Source organism: Castor canadensis, chromosome 5, assembly GCF_047511655.1.
Source record: "Castor canadensis chromosome 5, mCasCan1.hap1v2, whole genome shotgun sequence".
NCBI lineage: Eukaryota > Metazoa > Chordata > Mammalia > Rodentia > Castoridae > Castor > Castor canadensis.
This window is the reverse complement of record NC_133390.1, coordinates 148939298-148960154: the sequence shown is the minus strand read 5'-3', so window position 1 is coordinate 148960154 and position 20857 is coordinate 148939298. Positions and strand designations below refer to the sequence as shown.

The 20857-nt window shown below is 35.9% G+C and overlaps 1 protein-coding gene across 1 annotated transcript in view; it reads right to left on the bottom strand.

The window, feature by feature from the left end:
* Positions 1-5009: 5009 nt before the first annotated feature.
* Hao1 (hydroxyacid oxidase 1) overlaps positions 5010-20857 on the bottom strand; it is a 50748-nt gene continuing 34900 nt past the window's right edge. The window contains exons 5-8 of the mRNA XM_020184549.2: positions 14515-14606; positions 8096-8254; positions 7913-7982; positions 5010-5754 (exon numbers count right to left, since the gene is read on the bottom strand). Of these exons, the coding sequence (XP_020040138.1) occupies positions 5684-5754; positions 7913-7982; positions 8096-8254; positions 14515-14606 (392 nt within the window). The 3' untranslated portion in view covers positions 5010-5683. The remainder of the gene's footprint in view (positions 5755-7912; positions 7983-8095; positions 8255-14514; positions 14607-20857) is intronic.

The window sequence follows — 20857 nt, the reverse complement described above, 5'->3', positions numbered from 1 at the left end:
TTCAATTTTACTTTCTCTTCTACTAAATTTAAGTAAAAATAACTTGAATATTTTACTTAAATGTGGCATTTATTGTGTAGTCTTATTTTAGTAATCACTATCTATCTATCTATCTATTATCACTTATCTATCTATCCAGTTGCTACTTATTAAATGTACAAAGCAATGTCTGAGATGATCCCTACCTAATATAATTAAGTTACCCTTATGTGGTAAAAATCTGTAGTGATCTGTATTTTTACTTTGCTGAATTTCTTAAAATACTTAAACATTTTGTAAAGTAGCTTTTTCTAATGAATACTATAAAATGCATATCTGAACTTGTTCTATGATCTTTCCTGTTAATAATCATTGTTAATGAGATTTTCTTTGAAAACTGTTTTGCAGTTCACAATACATTTTCTCATATTTCCTCCCACTCCCACTGTGTTCACAATAACCTGATAAAGTCAACAGAAACTACTTTCCTCACCTGACAATTGAGATCTAAGGGTCCTAAGGTTAAATGATGGTTCATAGGGCCAGTCACTTGGGTCTTCAGAATCCTAATCTAGTGCCTTCAGGCAGATTACCCTTAACTTTCATTTAGTGAAGATAGTAATAAAGCTGTAACATACAATGTAAAAGGTCTTTGCCATAAATGACTCTCTCAATAAGAAGATCCCACTGTTAGAAACAAACTCAGGGATTTGACTATTATGGAAAATAAATCAGCTTTAAAGATAGATGACCTAACCAAAGAACACAAAACCAGGTCAGGCTTTTTTCCCTAGTGATGCTGAATCAAAGGAGAAAATGAAATCAAACATACTGCTACCTGAAACTCAAACCTTGTTTTGACCTCATTTGTGCTCCCACAATTCTTTGTCTTTTTTTCACTCTTTTTTATTAGCATAGATTGATAATACAATAGCGTTTATTGTGATAATTCCATAAATGCATACTGTGTACACTGAGCAAGTTCCCCTTCTCAATTATATTCCCTTAACCCCCTCTTTATCCTCCCCTAGTTTTTCTAACAGTGCTTAGTGAATTTCATTATGCTACCTTCATATATATATATATATATAAACATGTTATATATGTATGAATATATACATATATATATATATATATATATATATATATGAAACATACCTCAGACCTTTTCAACATCCTTGAATTTTAGAAGAATCTGGGATATTTTCAGTTAAACCTATGTTCATTAGCTAAATTTGGAAAAATTATCAATGAAGTTATAACAGCAGATAACTGTGTTTTATTTTAAAAACATCTTTTTTATTTCCCACAACCACTTATGAGCAGTTGAATTAGGGAGGAAAGAAAGTACCTATTGCTCAAGTTAGACTTGGTAAAGACAGGAAATTGCATCTTTTAAAATAGATAAGATTTCTCTTCACATAAACATATGATAGTGGCCTTCTGTTATTTGGGTTAACATTTATATTACCAAAAATAAACTCTCACCCTGATGTCCTTCTATAATTGGCACATGACTCAATGCACATTGAAGCAAATAAAAGTTCAGAAAGCATCCTCTGTCTTTACATTATAAGAAATCTTCAGACATTCCTAAACAGACAAACTTTACTTCATTGCTAGGCAACCAACATGCAACACAGTGCATCAGACAGTGAATAAATTATGGATTTTACAATGAAGAGAAAATGTCTTTTCTCCCTGTTTGAGAACAAGCCACAACTTCCTTTCATGCTATCCTAATCCACCACAGCCCTCTAAAGCTGTTTCACAAACACCAATGTTTTGGCAAGATAAACAAGCAAATGAATAACACAGCAATGACACAGATGCAGATTGCATACTGCACGCTAAGAAGCATCAATACCATTCTATTCACTCCTACAGTCCTGAGAACCCAGACCCCCAAGCCTGGTGGACATAAGGAAGTTTATTTCACACCCACATTCTTCCAGGTAGCAAAATGTAAGCAAGCTTAAGCAAAGGAGATTCTGGAAATTTCTGTTGGCAGTCACCCATCACTGCTACAGGTCTCAGGCATGATTCTGTGTAAGGGCATGCATGAGAATGGTTTTGTCAATGAGGGAAACAAACATTTGTCAGAACAAAATGTTACAGGGAATGAAAAGTTTTGGCTCATAAACCAGATGTGGGTCACATTCATATTTAACATGACCTGTTCAACGTTGAAACTTGAATATTTCTCAACATTTAAAATCTTTACATAAAAATCTAGATCTATAACTTTTCTGGAAAATCATAAAATAACACTGAATTTGCATTTTTATAAAAATAAGAAACTGCTTCCAGCAGAAAAATGGAAACTCCTGACAAGAGGAGAAGAGATAGCTAAATCGTGGCATATTCCTATACTGGATCACTATAGACCAATACACAAAACTAACTGCTGATGCAACAACAACAGGACTATATATCACATGGAATAAGCAGGAGAATCCAAACACCAAAGCACAATTGATATGGTTCTACTTATGTGAGGTTCAAGACCAATCAATACCAATCAATGCAAGGGAAGTCTGTAAAGTTTACTTCTGAAGGAGGGAACTCTTTGGGAAATGATGGAATTCTTCTCCATCTTGATATGGGAATGACCAAATGGTGATATAATGTAAAATTTAACAACCAATACACATAAACTTGATCATTTTGCACATCTTACTATATGCATTTTCTACCTCAATAAGAACTAAAATACAATGAAAAGAATCAATTACCAAAGAGCAGAGGACATTTTTAGGTGTGGCATGGCCTCTGTCTATAGTGCCCATGTAACAGCTGACTTATTCAACTGGCTCGGTCAGAATCTACAGGCATAGGACTTAGCAATATGCTGTAACAGCCCTTCTAGGTTGTTCTAATAATCACGGAAGTTTGAGAAACACTGTCCAAATGCACTATATACACTGAATAATATACAAGGAAAGTAGATAGCCTAATTAAACTATCCATTTTTTATTGCTTTCTCCCCCAACATATTTCCAGAAACTCAGTGAGGAGATAGATATTTAAACATTATATAATGTATACAGGTATTGAAATTACACATAGTTCCACATTGATATGTATAATGTTTATATTTATACATCAGTTTAATAATAAATTTAATTTAAATTTTAAAAAGAAATGCATAAACAAGTAATAATATCTCTGAGAAGGGGAATGTGTAATCAACACTCCCCTTTCCTGTTTCAACAACCAGAAACGTTTGGTTTTAGTATTGTTACAATTGCATCCAAGTCCCTCTTTTAAAAAGTAAAATGAAATGACTGCATATCTTTCTGATTATTAAAAAATTATCAAAAATAAAGCATTCAGATGTATCCCAACTTTGAATATATAAATAGAGACTTGCATTCAAGGAAGTGGCATGGTTTAGGGGCTCATACGAATTATGAGAAATTCACAGTTTAAAACTAGGTGTCCTCATTTTCACTGGAGCTTGCATAAAAGTCCTTTTATGAATCCCCATTCTCTAGGATGTCAGCAGCATTTGAGGAAGACATCTCCTGACTATAAACTATGATGCAACCAAAATGAATTTTCTGTATCAGCAGCAAGGGCATTCATGAATCAGTTGGGAGAATCAAGGATATGCTTATGATACAACTATTCATTAATCACTAGTTAGAAAAGCATAAAAAATGACATAATAATAATACTGCCTCTTTACATTTGGAAAAAAGATAAGGTATCACAATTCCTTTTTTATTTGAAAAGGTTTTTAAATTAGCATATATTATTTGTACAGAGAGGTTCATTTTGACATTTATATATGTGCTTGCAACGTATTAATTATATTCACCCCCTCCATCATTCTCCCTTTTCCTCCTCCCCTGGTTTTAGAACAATTTCAACAGGTTTCTTGTCTAATTTTCATACATGTATACAAAGGAAATGGGCCATATTTGGCCTTCTTCACCCTCCCCATTTATTTTCCCCCCTCTCTGTCCCTGAATAGGACCTGTTTTACCTTTTGTATCAGAGTAGATGATTCTTTTCTTTTATCAAACTTAGATATAATTTTAGAAAGAAAAAAAATCTGTATTTATGCTCATATTACTATTTAGGGATGCCCTAGAATTTAGAGATGTATATAGAGAATATCAGAGAACAGTAAAATGTAATAATCGTACTTTAAGGTAGTGATTCTCTCAACGGTTTCATTCAATACCTCACAGTGGTTGAACACCAGGGAGATAGCTAGAAATCAGCTTTAAAATTGCTCTGGCTGCCACATTTACCTCCTGCTTATCAAATGCTTGATGTGGGAATAATCTAAAAGTCCTATTACCAGAGCTTCATAGGCTTTCCACCAGTACAGCCATTATGGCTCCATATTCAGAAAGGGTCCTCATGCTTGAGAGTTGATGCTCTGTGGTTGATAGCTTAAAATACTCAATAACTTTATCTTTGCATTTGTGTTTTATAAGTGGAATCCAATGGAACAGTAGAGCATGTTCTAAGGGCTTGGAACCTAGCATCACATATCGTCCCTTTTCTTGCCCCTGCACCACATCCCAGGAATGGGTTCTTGGCTGCACGCTCAGCCATCACACTGTCTTCCACCCCTGACTGGGTCCTGGGCATAGGAAAAGTCCAAGCAAACACAGTTCAGTGGGTGGGTCAACACTGTTGTAGGGTGTCCATCTCTCCATGCCCAAGGAATTATGACATTAAATAGCAAAGAAGAAGGATGAGGGAGACAAGGAGGAGGATGAAGAGGGGGAGGAGGAGGAGAAAGAAGAAGAAAAAGAAAAGAAAAGGAGGAAGAAGGGGAAGAATGGAATGGAAAGGGGAAGAGGAAGAGCAAGAAGAACCACCACCACTGTGTCCCTCACAAATTATACAGTTGGCCCTGAATGTAACTATAAATGAGGAAGAAGGAAAAAATAAGAAAAGGATCTAGGAGGCACAAGGAAATTAATGAAGTATGCATAATGGCAACAAAGATAATTAGGATTCAAAGATTTAAATGACTGAATTCCATAGTCACAAATGGACGAGATATATTCTTTTCAAATAGTGCTTTATTTTTGATTAAGAGGTACTATACCCCACCCCCATTCAGATATACTCAGTCACTAAATTTGAGACTGGACATCTACATCCAAAGAAACAGCACAGCTCAGTGTGTTAAAAAGTGAAAGTATTTAGAAATAAAAAAACTACCACCATCCATTCCCATTCTACCCAGTGCTACCTTCTGTGTTGGGAATTCAAATCTCATGTTTCCCCAGGCATTTCCAACATTCCAACCTGAGCTTACAATTTAGGAGCCACTGTTTTGAGGCTATCTAAGCATAATGTAGGGTAATGAACAGTGAGATCATTATCTTTTAACTTCAGTATTCACTACCTTCTATTTTACCAAAAGATATCTTTTGTTTCCCAGCACTTTAGTCTGCCAGGAGATGACGTTGTCTAAACACATTTTCAATGTTTTCTTTTTAACAGTTAATATATTTCCAGGATGCAAGTCCATTTCTTTCTAAAAGGTTCCTAGGACTCCCATTGAAAAGTCAAAAGCAATGAACTAAAAGGGATTGCTATTTTGTTGGAAAAGAACGACACCCTTTGTATCGAAGTGGGGAATTACAGACTGTGGTCACCCTCTGCACAGTGTCTCTTTGTCAAGTAATACATGCTGAAAAAAATAAAACAGATGGGAAAATATTGTCCACTGTCAGATCTTGGAAACAGCCAAAGGATTTTTCCTCACCAATGTCTTGTCGATGACTCTCACATTCTGGCACCCTGAAAAAATAATGCATACATTTAATATGAAATGAATGCAATAATAATCAGGCAGGTAATCGTTTTCCCAAGGAATGTAAAACTTGACAAATGTAAGGTTTATGATTCAAGGGAGGTTTGCCAAATCTTATGTGGCATGAGACCATTTTTATTACCTAAACAGTCCTTAACACAAAATGACTGGCACATATTTTTATTAACACAAAGAATGTATTCTTTCTGCCACATTTAATAGAGAGCCAGTGGCTGAAAGCTCTCTTTTAGGATATGTCTGTAGCAAATTAAAATGTGTAGTGAGGATTCACAGAATGGAATTCTTCTTGTGCAGGCTCTGTCTAACAGGCCCGGTCAGCACAGCAGTAAGTAGACATTTTATCTTGGGAGTTCAAACTATCAGGACAATCTGAATCATGGGAGTCACAGAAAAGGAATCACTCTTTATCTTCAAAAATAAGTTAGTTGATAATTTACTCAAGGTCATTCTTTGCAGCATGAGGTCCATTCTGAGTCAGACTCAGGACAGTCACTGGTAATAATGGCACTTATTTATTCATTCTTTCAACAAATATTTATTGTCTATGTGTCAGGCACTGTTTTAAGTGTTAAAAATTCTGCATTGAAGATGATAGGAAGAGATCCCTGCTTTACAATTTTTACACTCTAGAGAGGAAAGAGATAATATATAATGCATATAATTTAACAAGCAAATTATATGAAATATATAAAAGGTGATAGAATGAAATAAGAGCAGGGAAAGAAAACTGGAAGTTGAATGGAGAAGAGGAGGATAGATTGCTATTTTAAATAAAGTAGTCATGATAAGTCCTTTTGCAAAAGCACAATTTATGTGAAAACATGAAAGGCATGAGGAAGTTATTCAGAAAGAAGTCTGAGGGAAAGGGATCCAGGAAAAGGGAATACACCATGGAAAAGCTCCCAGACTGAAATATGTCTGAAGGACCATAAGGAGGCAAATGTGACCCGGGTAGAATAAGCAAGAGTCACAGTAGTAAGACTTGTAATCAGAAAGGCAAGGGTCAAACCACATAAGAAATTGTAAACCACTGTAAGACTTTAGCATTTACTCTGAATAAATCAAGAGCCATTGGAAAGCTCTGATCAAAGTAACATAAGCTAAATTGTAGAGTGCTTTCTCGCTCTCTTCTGCAGAAGAGAGCGCCAAACTCAGCCTGTAGATCATTGAGCACAACTGTACTTATGTCAAGTTCTCAAAGACTTCCATAATCTGCTCCCCACACTAAATGATTGCATGAGCATTCTTCCTGCAGTGATCAGAAGAGACTGGAAGACATGAGGAATGAAAAGATAAAAAGACAGACCCCCAAACCTACAATGAGAGACACGATGATGGAGCAGAACAGGGTAATGGCAGAGCAGCCAGTCAATGAAGTCAGATTTCAGTTTTATTCTAGTTATGGAAACCCCATAGATTTAAGGGTATGAGATGAAAAAGAAGAATCAAGAAGGACTTGAGCCGGGTGCTGGTGGCTCACATCTGAAATCCTAGCTACTCAGGAGGCAGAGATCAGGAGGATCAAGGTTCAAAGTCAGCCCAGAGAAATAGTTCATGAGACTCTATGTTTTAAAAAACCCATTTAAAAAACTTGCTGGTGGAGTGGCTCAAAGTGTAGCCCTGAGTTTAAGCACCAGTATGGCAAAAAAAAAGACTTGGGATTTTTGCCCTGAGCAACTGAAACTATGATGTGAACATGAACTGAAGTTGGGTAGACTGCAAATATAACAGGTAGAATGGAGAAAGTTATAGTTTTAGAAAGGTAGAGTCTGACTTGCCATGTAGCCAAGTGGAGGTGCTGATTAGCCAATCAAATTTATGTAGTCATGAGTTATGAGACAAAGGATGAGGTAGCCAAACACCTTTAAAGTAGTCAACCAAAATATCCATAATGAAACTGTCAAAGATAGAGGCAAAGTAGCTGATATAGACTATGCACTTTAGAGAATTTTCAACTCAAAGTGCTCTGCTCTAGAATTAAATAAATAAGAAGTCAACTCCAAATTCAATGGACCCACAAATGATACCATTGTCTTCCCCCTCAAATCTGCTTCTCCCCACCAAGAAGCCTGGCTTAAAAACCATAGGAGTAGAGAAAATTGTAAATGAAAATGAGGATCTTACCACTCAGAGCCATAGCCAACCGAAATTCTTCCTTGAGTATCTCAAGGACATCTTGAACACCTTTCTCACCCTAAGCAAGTAAAAGATACAGAACCATTTGTTAAGTCTAAGTCTAACTGATTTCATGCATTTGTGTCACTATCAAAACATTCTGTTTTATGTATTTATTTTTTGTCCAATTACCTGGAATGCCAAGCCCCAGATGATGGGTCTCCCCACAAACACAGCCCTAGCACCTAGAGCCAGGGCTTTCAGAACATCTGTACCCTTTCTCACACCCCCATCCAGGAAAACTTCCACTTTCCCTTCCACAGCCTCCACAATTTCTGGCAGGACATCAATCTGTGGAAAGAAAAGATCAATAATGTGACACAATTAATGTTGAATTGTTATTCAACTTTACTTCCAGTGACCCCTGACTCACCCAACTTGGGCTTAGAGAGAAAGAAACTAATCAGGTTTGGGTCAACTCTAAAATCATTTGCCCCTGAAAGAAAGAAGTGCAAATGCTAGTAACTGGAAAATCAAGCATATTTGGAAAGGCATAGCTTGTTTTTCTTTCAAAGTGCAGCATTGGTTTGTTTTCCTATTCCTGATATTCAAATTCAAGAATTTTGATAAAAATATAAACATAATTTTAAAACATTTGATATTTTATAGCTTTTCTTTTATGAAAGTAAGTGAAGTATCTTGTTGATGTAAATTGTTCTAAATGTTTTACTTGTTGCAAATCAGTGGTTAAAATTCACAGATGATAGTGCAAGCTGTGGTTGTATAAAATGCAAACATAGCTAGTAATGAAGAAAATGTAACCTCTGATTTCCTTGTCTAACATAGTTTACATTCAGATAAACATTAGAGAATGCTCAGTGAAAACATTTTCCTTCCTTTTCGATGTTTACATGCAGCTTGAAGGTCCTTGTCTTGATTGACAACTGATGATGGGATTAGAAAATACAAGAAACTCATAGAAGTTGAACTGGTGGATTGTTTTATTCTTCCTGATCCTCCACATCTCTCTGAATCCACCTTCTTTCCAAGGAACTTCACATTTTTTTCCATTAAAAGGAAAGAATGTACTTGCCTACCCCTTGACTTTTACTCTGACCATGCAAATACTTCGGCCAATAACACGTGAGCAGAGGTGGCAAAGGGCTATTTCTGGGCATAGGCTTTAAGCAACCTTAGGCATTTCTACTTATTCTTGTACCTCTGCCATTTATCATGAGATGAGAATCCCCCAGGTAATGTTCCCCTCACAGCTTGGACTCCAGAACAACTTTTCAGGAAGCCGAACTGTCCTAGCCAAGCCCAGCTGGACCTGAAACTTGGAGCACAGTCAGATAACTAGTCCCCAGGCCGGATCAAGAGACACTGTTGGCACAATTTCAAGGGAATATATGTTGACTAAAATCACAAGTTTGGGATTGTTTGCTTAATATCAGCATGTGACTCTAACAGGTACAATTGGCTAATTTGTTCTTCGATCTTTGCATTTGAGACTTGAAATGCTTTCTGTAAATGAAATCTGTAGAAATTATTTACATTCATCCCAAAATGCTGAAATCTAAAATGAAGTCCAGACTGCATTTAAAATGTAAGCCCGGCCGCTCTACCCAGTAGGAACAACAGTGAGCCAAAAACCAAGTGCAAGTGCCAGCACCCCCTGACAAAACAAGACGTAAAATAAATAAATAAATAAATGTATGCCATGAAGCTACCATACACTTAACTGTACTTTATCCAGAAATAATTGTGCTGAAATCACTCAAAGGCTTTCCTACTTCTCTTCTAAAATTTTAGTAGCTAAAGTTAAAAAGAGTTTTATGTAAAAGGCTAAAAACCAAATACAGCTACAGATTTTGGAGGAAGTAGAGGCAACACTTGGCATGTGGCTTCTAAATGTTTGGCAGGTAATGTAATTTTCCCCTTTTCCTTTTGGCTTTACTGCCTTGCTAAACATGCTTTGGATCCATTTACATATGTCCCCTTACCTATGCATAGTACTCCTTTTACATTCAGGCAGGTTACATCAATATAGAAATGCTACAATTTCCGAACGATGATGCAAGCCATAATTAAGCATATTTCCTCATTTGAAACCAAAACCAAAGAAAAATATTAGCTCGCTTGGGTTCAATATGCATTTTCAAAGTCACACAAATCAAGTCTTGTTTAGGTTATTTCCAATTCCTAACCTGGCCTAAAAACAAGCTAATAAGGATACCTAAAATGTGAACACAAGGTAATAAAATGGAGCCTGCATTTGTGTTTGATGTGTCTGTGGATCAGAAATTTCTATCCAATATTGAGCATTTCTAGCATTCTTTTTTCTTTCACATTGCACAAAATAATTCTAATGAGGGAAGATTGAATAAATAAATATAGGTACACAAACTCACTAAGTTATAGCACTGTTTATGTTTCCTTCTTTTCTGTTGGCACATATCCCTATAGCATGTATTTTTATTATCTCAATTTCTGACATTTTAGACATAGAACTGTTCAAACCAAAACAGGTGAACATAACCAATATCGGATAAACACAAAGTTGCTTTAGTTAACCGCAGAGACTCTAAGTCACTATCCATAAATCTTCCTTTGATTCTCTGCCCCATGCCACCCATCACCCTTCACCAGGCAGATGTGAATTTCTCTCAAGTACACTTAGAAAATCATTGGTCTACAATGGTTTAGCTCATTGTTTGCAAAAGCAACAATGATGGAAATTGTTTCCCTCTGTGTCTTTATTTCCTAGCAAGATTATGGTGTACAGGATTTGAAGGAAACCTTCCTGGTCTTGTGACCGATTTTCACCAATAAAATATGAGAAAAATTATCAGTGTGTCAGTTCTAAGCCAAGCTCCCAAAAGACCTGACATGACTCTCTAGGAAATCTACCTCATCATGCTGGTATATTTGAGACAATGCAGAGCCATCTCTGCCAAGTTTACTCTATACAAGCCTATATTAGGAAACCCAGTAGTTGGCCACAAGCACATATGAGCAAATCACAGGACCAGAACCCCACAAACAGCAGATCTCAATACAAATTGCAAACCCACAAAGCTGTGAAATGAATAAATGGATTTTGTTTTTAACCACTATGTTTCAGTGTGGTATGTTACACAGCAAAAGCCAACTGATATATATTATATATTTCTCAAGGATGAAATTACATGGACCCTTTTTAATTTTATTTTATTGTCTGGTGCTAGTGCTGGGGATGGAAGCCAGGGCCTTGTGTATGCTAGATAGGTAAGCATTCTACCACTGAGCTTAGCCTCTGCCCCACAAATCCTTTTAAAAGAAAAACTAAAATCTCTTAGACCTCACAGAACATGGCTGAGGACTCAATTTGAGAAATGTCAACTTAAAAACTCAAATATTGTGCAGTGAATATGCTTTGTACTTGAGAATTTTGAGTAGAAAAGTATTATTTTTGAAAGTTTGAGGTAGTTTGAATCCACTTAGCATCAAAATTAAATGTAAAATTTTTTTAAATGGTCTTAGGATACACACACTCTAGAGAATCTACCTTTAGATCCCAGTTTTAGAAGGTCTAGTGCTATAGATTTGAGGAATTGATTTGATTTTCACGTATTATTCTAAATTTTTCAAGACCAATCTTGGTCATATTTACTTCCATAATGGTAAGAAACTTCCAATGAACCTGCTGTTTTTAACTCCTTTCAGATGTAGCAGAGTCCTGCAGTAGTTTTCAGAGCGATGTATTAAGACGAACTGAAGCTATATTCCTAGTCTAGGACTCTTAACAGTAAGTATTTCTCCACACAAAGGAACCCTATGGTTTATAGAAATCATAAACTCCAGTTACTTTCTTTTTGAAATCAACACAACTCTAGGAAGAGACTCAGGCAAAAAAAAAAAAAGCTCTGAGGGACCTACTCCCCTATCTTTTACGCTTTAGGAAAGGCAATGGACAAGAGACTTAAACCCAAAACTACCATTTCATTGCCCCCTCATGACATCATACTGTGCCTGTGCTTTGACTTATGATGTAATCAAATCTGCAGCACAGTGAGATCTTCTGTGCCTCTAATGAAAAGTTTTAAACTACAGCCTCCTTCAGGCCTTTGACCACTCACCTCAGAACCCACACACTGAGGGAAAAACACTATTCTCCATAAACTGAGTCTTTTCTCACATTCCTCTCATCATCATTGGCCTTAAATTTGCTCTAAAGTATGGAGCAAAACTCAAGCAAGTATCTCCTCTCATGCACACAGCATACAAAGGGGAGGGTTATTGCTTTTTTAAAAACACTCTCCAAGACCACAACTCAAAAAGCCCTTTTAGATAAGTTTCCATACGCCCTCAGCTAGAGGGAACGAAACCACACCATTTAGATATTTTCCCCTTAAAATCTAGTTAGATTTGATTTCAGTAGATTTATAATTTATTTTTAGAAAACAAACTTAATTTGGCCCGCACACTGAGCCTATGTCTTCATACACAAGTGAGGCATAAATCTGAGCAAAAGCCTTGAGCTGTAACCAACTTCTCCACCCTGTCCAAAGAGAGTTTCACTTTCCACCTCTTTTTACCTGAAGGCAACATTTAATATCACCTAAAATGTAGTGTCTCTAGGAGTAAATCTGAGTCGGAAAGGATTGACAATTTCCAGTTTTATGATTTTAAATCTTTGACAGTATAATCCTACTGTGTACAGACTTGGTTGGTTGCAACCATTAACGCTTTGGAAAAAACTGTGAGTGCCATATACACACCCTACGTTTTCCTGCCAACATTTACTCTTCCATAAGACTCACACAAATGGTGTATGGATTTTGCTAAAGCAACCTGCTAGTTTGATGAAACAGTAGTGCATTACTGCTTGGCTACTATTTTTCTACTCTACTTCCTTTTGTCTGAATCAGCCATCCAGATATTAACTATGACTGAAGGGTTCTGATAAAAGTGAGGACAATGTATATGATGAGCCAGTGTAGAGAATGACCCAGGTCTGGAAAATCTATCCATATCATTTAGTAAATACAATTTTTAAGTTCTGTTATGTGATATGAGTTTACTTTGCCTATAATAACTCAAACTATAAAACATTACAGATGAAAGATACCAAAGAAATCGTCTAAACAATGTCTGACTTCTAAAGATAAGGAAACCACAATTTTTGGAGTGGAAGTTGATTTCCTCAGTCCATGCACATTTCAGATTCCCTTTCTCCATCTTTTCTCTGTCTATGGTAATCATCAAGGATGCCTAATTGGTCTTCCTTCCACTTGTCATACTAAAATCCAACTTATAACACTCATTTTATAAACCAGGGCTCTTCTGTTGCATATTCAATGACCCATAGTATTAAAGAAGCTCTTCCTTACCTATCCAGATAGGTGTATTTTTTAGGACCTCTCTCCCACAAATAGTCCAAACACAGTGGACTAGTTGGTATTCCTCAAGAACATCTCATTCTTTCCCATTCTACATTTAGGATCACAGCTCTAAAGATAGGGGTCCTGGTAGGAAGAGGGCAGAGCTAAAAGATAGCTCCACCACTACTGCCTCATCTACAAGAATCTTGGCCAAGATCTCGCTAGTAGGCAGCAGATAAAGGAAGCAGTCTCGAATATGCCCACTTTGCTGCAGCTTCTGCCCCACCCCCGCCACACCTTCCATTCTGGATCATGGATCCATGAAACCCACCCAAGTGTATGTGTTTGTCTCCATGACTTTTGAACCATTTCTCCTTCCCTAATCCTTGAACTTAAAATTTACTTTGGCTTTGGGCCCACTTAGAGCTAATTGCTCTGTGTTACAGTTCTAACTCAGTACCACAATTTGCAGGCTAGTTTAATTTGGTTTTTATATTTCTATTCTGGACTCTGCTTTGTCTAGCATAGTGTGAACAGTTTATAAAAATGATAGATGCATCTTGGAAACTCCTGGGTAGCTTTGAAAAATACTGGTGTCTTTGATGACCCTGGGTTTCCAATGAATTGATCTTTGGTGTAGCCTGGGCATAGTGATTCTTTAACGTTCTCTGGATGACTACAATGTGCAGCCAAGGCACTTCACAGCTCAACCAGAGCAGCCTCTTTCCAGTTGAATTCCTCTCACCCGGAACATAGGATTTCTATCTCCTTTCCCCACTCACCACTCTTCTCTCTGCAGGTTTTCAACCCCTAACTCTATTGGAAATCCAATCTGCCCTTCCCCCTAACTTCTTGCCATAATTGTGTCCATGAGATCAAACTAGACCAAAGGCTTTTTTAATTCTCACAATTGCCTATTAATTCATGTTCTTTGTATTCGTGTGACTTATCTTTTCTTTCATACTCCAATTTACATTATACTTATTGATGTACCCGATTACAAGAATAATCCCTGCCCACAAATGCCCTATTGCTTATCAGGACTGATTTTTTAAGTTTAAAGATAAATGTATTAGGCTAATTTTAAAAACATTGTACTGGCTAATTTCAGTATTTCTGTGTCACTTAAATCTGAGATCTCAAACTTTCACATGAGTTATCACATTAAAAACATACACACAAAAGATAGTCAAAACTGTGACAAGATGGGGATTTCCAGGAGAAATCCCAGCATGTACAGAAACTCACAGTGGCTGGTACTCCATCTAGTTGTCGAGCCCCATGATTGGACACCAAGATTCCATTCACTCCATGTTTAACTGCCTCCCTAGCATCATCGCCTGCAAAGAGTGAAACACCAGCAACTTAACAAAAAGCTATGCTTTTGAGGCTTCAGCATCCCTGTCAAAGGGAAGACAACCTCTAATTCACACACACTTTAATGCTCTTAGCATAAAAACTTGCCCAAGGGTTATGTCAAAAGTTTTAGTGGTAATTTTACCCCCAAAATTTAACAATTATAACAATTTAATTATGTAATAGAATTATCAATAGATAGTAAATTGGCATACAGTTAGAATTTACTTCTGCAAAGCTGTACTCCTACTAAGTATTTTTTAGTTAATAAAGTTATACCAATTTTACCAGTTATCATAATTATTCTTTTAAATTTTTAATAACATAAATAATATTTAAGTGACAAGCACTTTAAGTGTACCAGGCAATAAAAAACTCTATTTCAAAAATAATCTTTAATGCAGAGTTGTTATAATTTCAATAACTTATCCAAATTATATTATTATCTAATCAAATGTATTTTGCACACTGAAATACATAAAAATGTAATGTTAAAATTATAAGATACATCACTAATCATGCTTTATAATTAGATGTATAGGTGTACATGGGGAATACCAAATAGTCCTCTGTGTTTGGACTAGTTGGTTTCTACAAACTTAGTTTTAAAATACACCAATGTTGTCTTAAATCAACTCCCAACATATTTTTAGTATTTTTATTCTTAACTATTGGTTTTAGCATACTCACATTTGTTAACACTATTATGACCATAATGATGGCTCTCAAGTTTAACACTCAAAAAGCAATACTAAGTAAAACCAATTGTTTCAAAGTTGCATTGAAAATCAGACTACAGAGACTTATACAGGTAGGCACAGAAGACTAAATATCTCTATAAATTCAGCAATAGAGATCAAGGGTAGACTTAGTTAAGAATAATTTTAAAGAAACACAGGAGATAGTCAAGTGTGGTAGTGCATGTGTGTAATCCCAACTACTCAGGAGATGAAGGTAGGAGGACAGTAGTCTGAGACTGGCCTGGGCAAAAGTAATAGAAACTATCTAAAAAACAAACTGAAAGCAGAAGGACTGGGGGCATGGCTGAACTCGTAGAGCATTTGCATAGCAAATGTGAGGTCCTAAATTCAGTCCTCAGAATAAAAATATATAAATAAATAAAATTTAAAAAGATACCCAGGAGAATCTCAAATATTTATTGTTTCAAAATTTTTTATGCTAAAACACCATTTTCCAAACTGTAATCCATGGAATAGTACTATTGAAATATTCCCATTTGTACAAAATGATGATAGTAATATTTCTCTAAAATTGCAGGCATATAAAAATGTTAAACTATGTGTTATAGTCTGTGTCATCCCCAAACTCCTGAAGGCTTAACAACCAGTGTAATGTTATTTGGATGTGAGTTCTTCAGGAGATTATAAGGATGTGTAAAGATGGGCCCCATAATAATGAGACTATAAAGCTCTTTCAGCTATCTCCCTCTCTCTCTCTCTCTCTCTCTCACGTCCTTACACAAAGAGATCTTGTGAGCACACAAAGAGAAGGCATCCATCTATAGCTCAAGAAGAGAGTCCTTTCCAGAAACTGTCTAAGGTGCACCCTAACCTGAGACTCCTACCTTCTAGAATTGTGAGAAAATAAATGTCTCTTGTTTAAGCCATCGAGTCAATGGTATTTTGTTATGGTAACTTGAGCTGACTAAAACTTATTATTATTGTTAGTAACATTATTATAAGAAACTCTACCTTTAAGGAATGCTATGACAAACTCTAAAATACAATGAAATCATATAAAAGGTCATTTGACATATGAATTTCTAGCATTTAAAAACTGTAAATAGTCCTTGATTTATAGTTTTTCAGATTTATCACAGTGTGAAAAAAGTATGCATTCAGTAGAAATCATGCTTCTCCTTTTAGGTTTGGATCTTTTCTTGGGGTAGCCAAACACTGTGCAATGCTTGTCACTGCTAGCCGGGGCATCCAGCCACAGCTCCCAGTCAGTCACAGGATCATGAGGAAAAACGGTCAATACTCTGCAATGTGCTGTGTTGGAGGTGCTTTTACAAGGCATGTATTCAATAAATTACAAAAGCATTTTATTATAAAGTAGGCTTTGTGTTAGATGATTTTGTCCAACTGTAGGCCAAGGTAAGTGTTATGAGCACATTTATGGTGTGCTAGGCTAAATTATGATGTGTATCAGGACATGACCCTATAAAAATTGAGGAACGTCTATAATTTCTATGTTATCTATTCACTGGTAAACCTGTATTGTGCTATGCATTTTGTTATTTATTCCATGTATGGGTGATGGTCTATATTTATTTTTTATTAAGTTTGCAGTGCTTCAGTGAGACCGTTTTTGGCTATCTGTTTTTGAGGAGGGATACATAGATGAAGTGACAGGGAAATTAAAAATAATAAATATTAAAAGGGTCAGAGTCAGAAATTAGAACAAGAAAGTAAACTGAAAAATCCGAGCAACAAGCGCCCTCTTATCACCTCCTTTTAGTTACAACAATAAGGAGAAATAAAAGGCCTGTCTACATCATAGCCTTCTCCTTTAAGATGTTAAGAAGTTACAATCTCTTCACAAATAAGTAGAGACAGAAAATTAGAGGGCAAGTCTGGCAAATGGAAATCTTGAACTCACCTATATTGTCCCAGTATTTTGGAGAGAACTACATCACATCTTCATGTTTTAGAATCATAAACAGCACTCATTTTGGCCACCCTAATGATTAACATATGCTAACTACATGACTAGGTTTATTTCCCTAGCTCAGAGGCTGCCATTTTTGAGCTCCCATCCTTACGCTTCAAGCAGGAAATGCTTTTCTTTTTATTTTCCATTTCTCTACCACTTTATCCTGTAATACTAAAATGAATCTTTGCTAAAACTTCCCTCTTTGAGACTCTCCTTTTTGTGAAACTACATGAAATTCTTTTCATTGGAATCTCAAGTTCCTGTGATTTTTCATGGAAACTGGGAAGCTGAGGAAACCCCCTCATCCTTCATCCAGGCACATTTTTAATCCAAACATGTATTACATTATGAAATCTCATTGGTAACTTCCAAGCTACTCATGAGAAAAAGGCCCTATCCTCAAGATGGCAAGATGGCTTTTCGCATTCCATCATTGCTTCATATTTTACATTTTATTGTTGCCTTATATTTAGATCATGCATGCTTCATTACACAACTTTATTTTCTTAGATTTCTAATTACTTTTCTTTTTTACCATTTATTGTGAGACTTTGGTATATCCTCAGATTCTTCAAAACTCTCAATTTATTCTATTTAACCTATTTAAGTTATCTTATTTTCCCCCTGGAAGCAAATACCTGGAATCGTTTTTATTCTTGCTTCATTCTGCTATGATTACTCTCAGGCCCACTATCTACCTTCGTCCTATAGGTTTGCACCTATTCTCTCTGGGTTGAATATCGTGTAGTCATATGAATACCCTTGTTCAATTTAGGTTTTCCTTTGTAGTACATTGCTTTGCAACTGTCTATAGAAAGAATCCATGAGAGGTAAACTAACAGAGCACTTGAATGACTTTTTGTGTTTGAGGGATAATTGGATCAGGTATAACACTCTAAGTGGAGCTATTACTCTGCAGTATTCTGATATCCACTATTGACCTGAAGACTGCTGCCAGTCTGACTTAAATTTCTTTATAATAAACTGATTTATTATGTTTATTTTCCCTCTCTTTATGTGCATTTTCTTTTCCTGCAATTCCATAATGAATGTGATACTGTCTGATTTATTTTCTCAGACAAATAATTTATGTCATGAGCATTCAGAAATTGTCCATCTTTAATAATTTCTTCCTGACTCTTTCTGTTTTTCTATCTGAAATCCCAATTAGTTAGATATCTGACATTTTAAAATGGTCCTCATGATAGCAGTTAGACATCAGCAATGGGAATATGCAAAGGGAGCCCTAAAACAGAGATTCCTTAGTTCAGTGAGTATGTGCTAAAAGCCCTATTCTCTCTTTCTCATGGCCTGTTCGTTTACATGCTGCAAGCTAAACTTCTTTAGACCTAGGCTACTGGCTCCATATTCTTGAGAAACATCTGAGAATCCCCCACCTCACAGACCACATGGAAAACGCCTGGTACTGGGATTTGAACTCAGGACTTTGTGCTTGCTAGGTGGGCAATCTACCACTTGAGCCATGCTTCCAGCCCACATTTTTAATCTTTGGGAGCTTTTTCAATCCTCCAATTTTCCTTTAAAAAAAAGCAAAACTAGTGTATGTAATCATAGTCTGACTTTCTTTTCACAACGCACCTGTCTTATTTGGATATATTTTTAATTTCTCTGAGTCCATTATTTGAATTTTTTAAGTACTTTGTCATATTTTATCTCTTCCCTCTGGCATCAGCTTCTTGGTTTTTTAAATGTTTTTTATGTTTCTGATATGCTTTGTGATACTAAATTTTCCATTTGCATTTAGGGAAGAAAGAACTAGGAATAGATATAGGATTCCTTAGATGTTTTATGAATCAATTTCATTCCTGCCAACTATTTACTAAGTGAAAATTCCTTCTTGTAGCTCCATGTAGCAAAAGGCAAGAAATGTCAGCTAAGAAGAAGCTTAAGAACATGAGCTCGTGTCAGAATGAAGACAGCATCACATCATATTTTAAGAGTTCTCCGCCCATGTGGTGTCCCAGTTACATAAGAGGGATTGGGTGTGACTGGGATTGTTAGTCAGTCCAACAGCTTAACAAACAGATATTCAGTCAGTCCCTAACTTTCATCCTCAATTTCTCCACCTTTGTCAACTTGCACACTACACACCTAGCTTCTCACAGATATTCCATTATGTAATTTTTCCCTGCCTCCTCAGAGCCTATCTTGTGGTGCAACTTTCTGTGAAATTTCCTTCTATCAACAAACCTCCTCATATTTTGCTTCTTTCATAATTTTTAAAAAATTCCTCTACTGTCTGTGCTTTGCTGTCACTGACATATATATTTGGATTTCTGTACTTTAATTTTAGTGGGGTCTTAGGTTTGATAAGAGAGTACATATGTATACAGTCCATATTTTTGAATCAAAAGCTCAACACATTATGCACTGTTGTCTAATGCAATTTTCCATGATCACAGAGATGTTTCAGTTCTATGTTGTTCTGTACAATAGTTGCGAATCAGATGTAACCACCAAGTAATTGAAATGTGACAGCATGACTCAGGAAATAGAATTGTATTTTTAATTAATTTTAATTTTCCATTAATAATAGAATTTTAATCTTTAATTTAACTAGTCACGTGTGACTACCATATGTGGATACTATATCAGACAGCTCATCTGTAATGCTTACACAAGCTTATTTATCCTAGTAAAGAGGTAGATACAGTACGGCATTATTTAAAAGTTTATATGTGGCCACAATAAACTTGAGCAAACAGTGCAAAGTTATATGCTGAAATAGTGTGGTTTCCTCTGGTCATCTAGTCATATGTATGATACCAAACACTGAGTCAAATGTAACATATTATATATCTATAGATCTATCTATCTATATTTAGATAGATAGATAGATAGATACACTTATATACTTGAATTATGATATCTTATGAACCCCATAATTGAGCATATGTGGAGTTCTTTAGTTCATATTCAGATATCTGCCAGTGATTAGCTACAACCTATGTTTTCAGAAATCAAATATTATCAAAAAACAGATTCTATACAGTGCTTTGGGCATGACTATTTGAGTTTTATTTTTAACAATACAGTTTCATCCTAGTAGGATGTGATTAGGAAGGGCCTTCCATTTGAACTAAAAAGTAGTTTGTTATCTGTAATCACTTGATGTGGGTTTCCGTGTTCTCCATGAAGTACTAGACATATAAGGGCAAATGACAACATGATTTGCTAAAAAGACAGGACCATGAGTTTTTGAGAAGCAAAGAGAGAAAGAATTATTCATGATCAGATATAAACCCCTTTCATTAGCTGCTTATAAAATCTATCCACAATTTTACTTTTTTGTTAGTTGTTCTGGGATGGATCTCAGGGCCTCTTGCTCACTAGGCAGGAACTCTACCATTTCATCCATATCTCCAGCCCAATTTTACATTTTTTTGTTATTTTTTTGTTTGTTTATTTTATAAGCAGACAGGGCTGGAGGCATGGTTTAAGTGGCAGAGCATTTGCTTACCAAGCGTGAGGCCCTGGGTTAGATTTCCAGTATTGAAAAAAATAAATACCTTATAACTAGATAGATAAGCAATTTTGC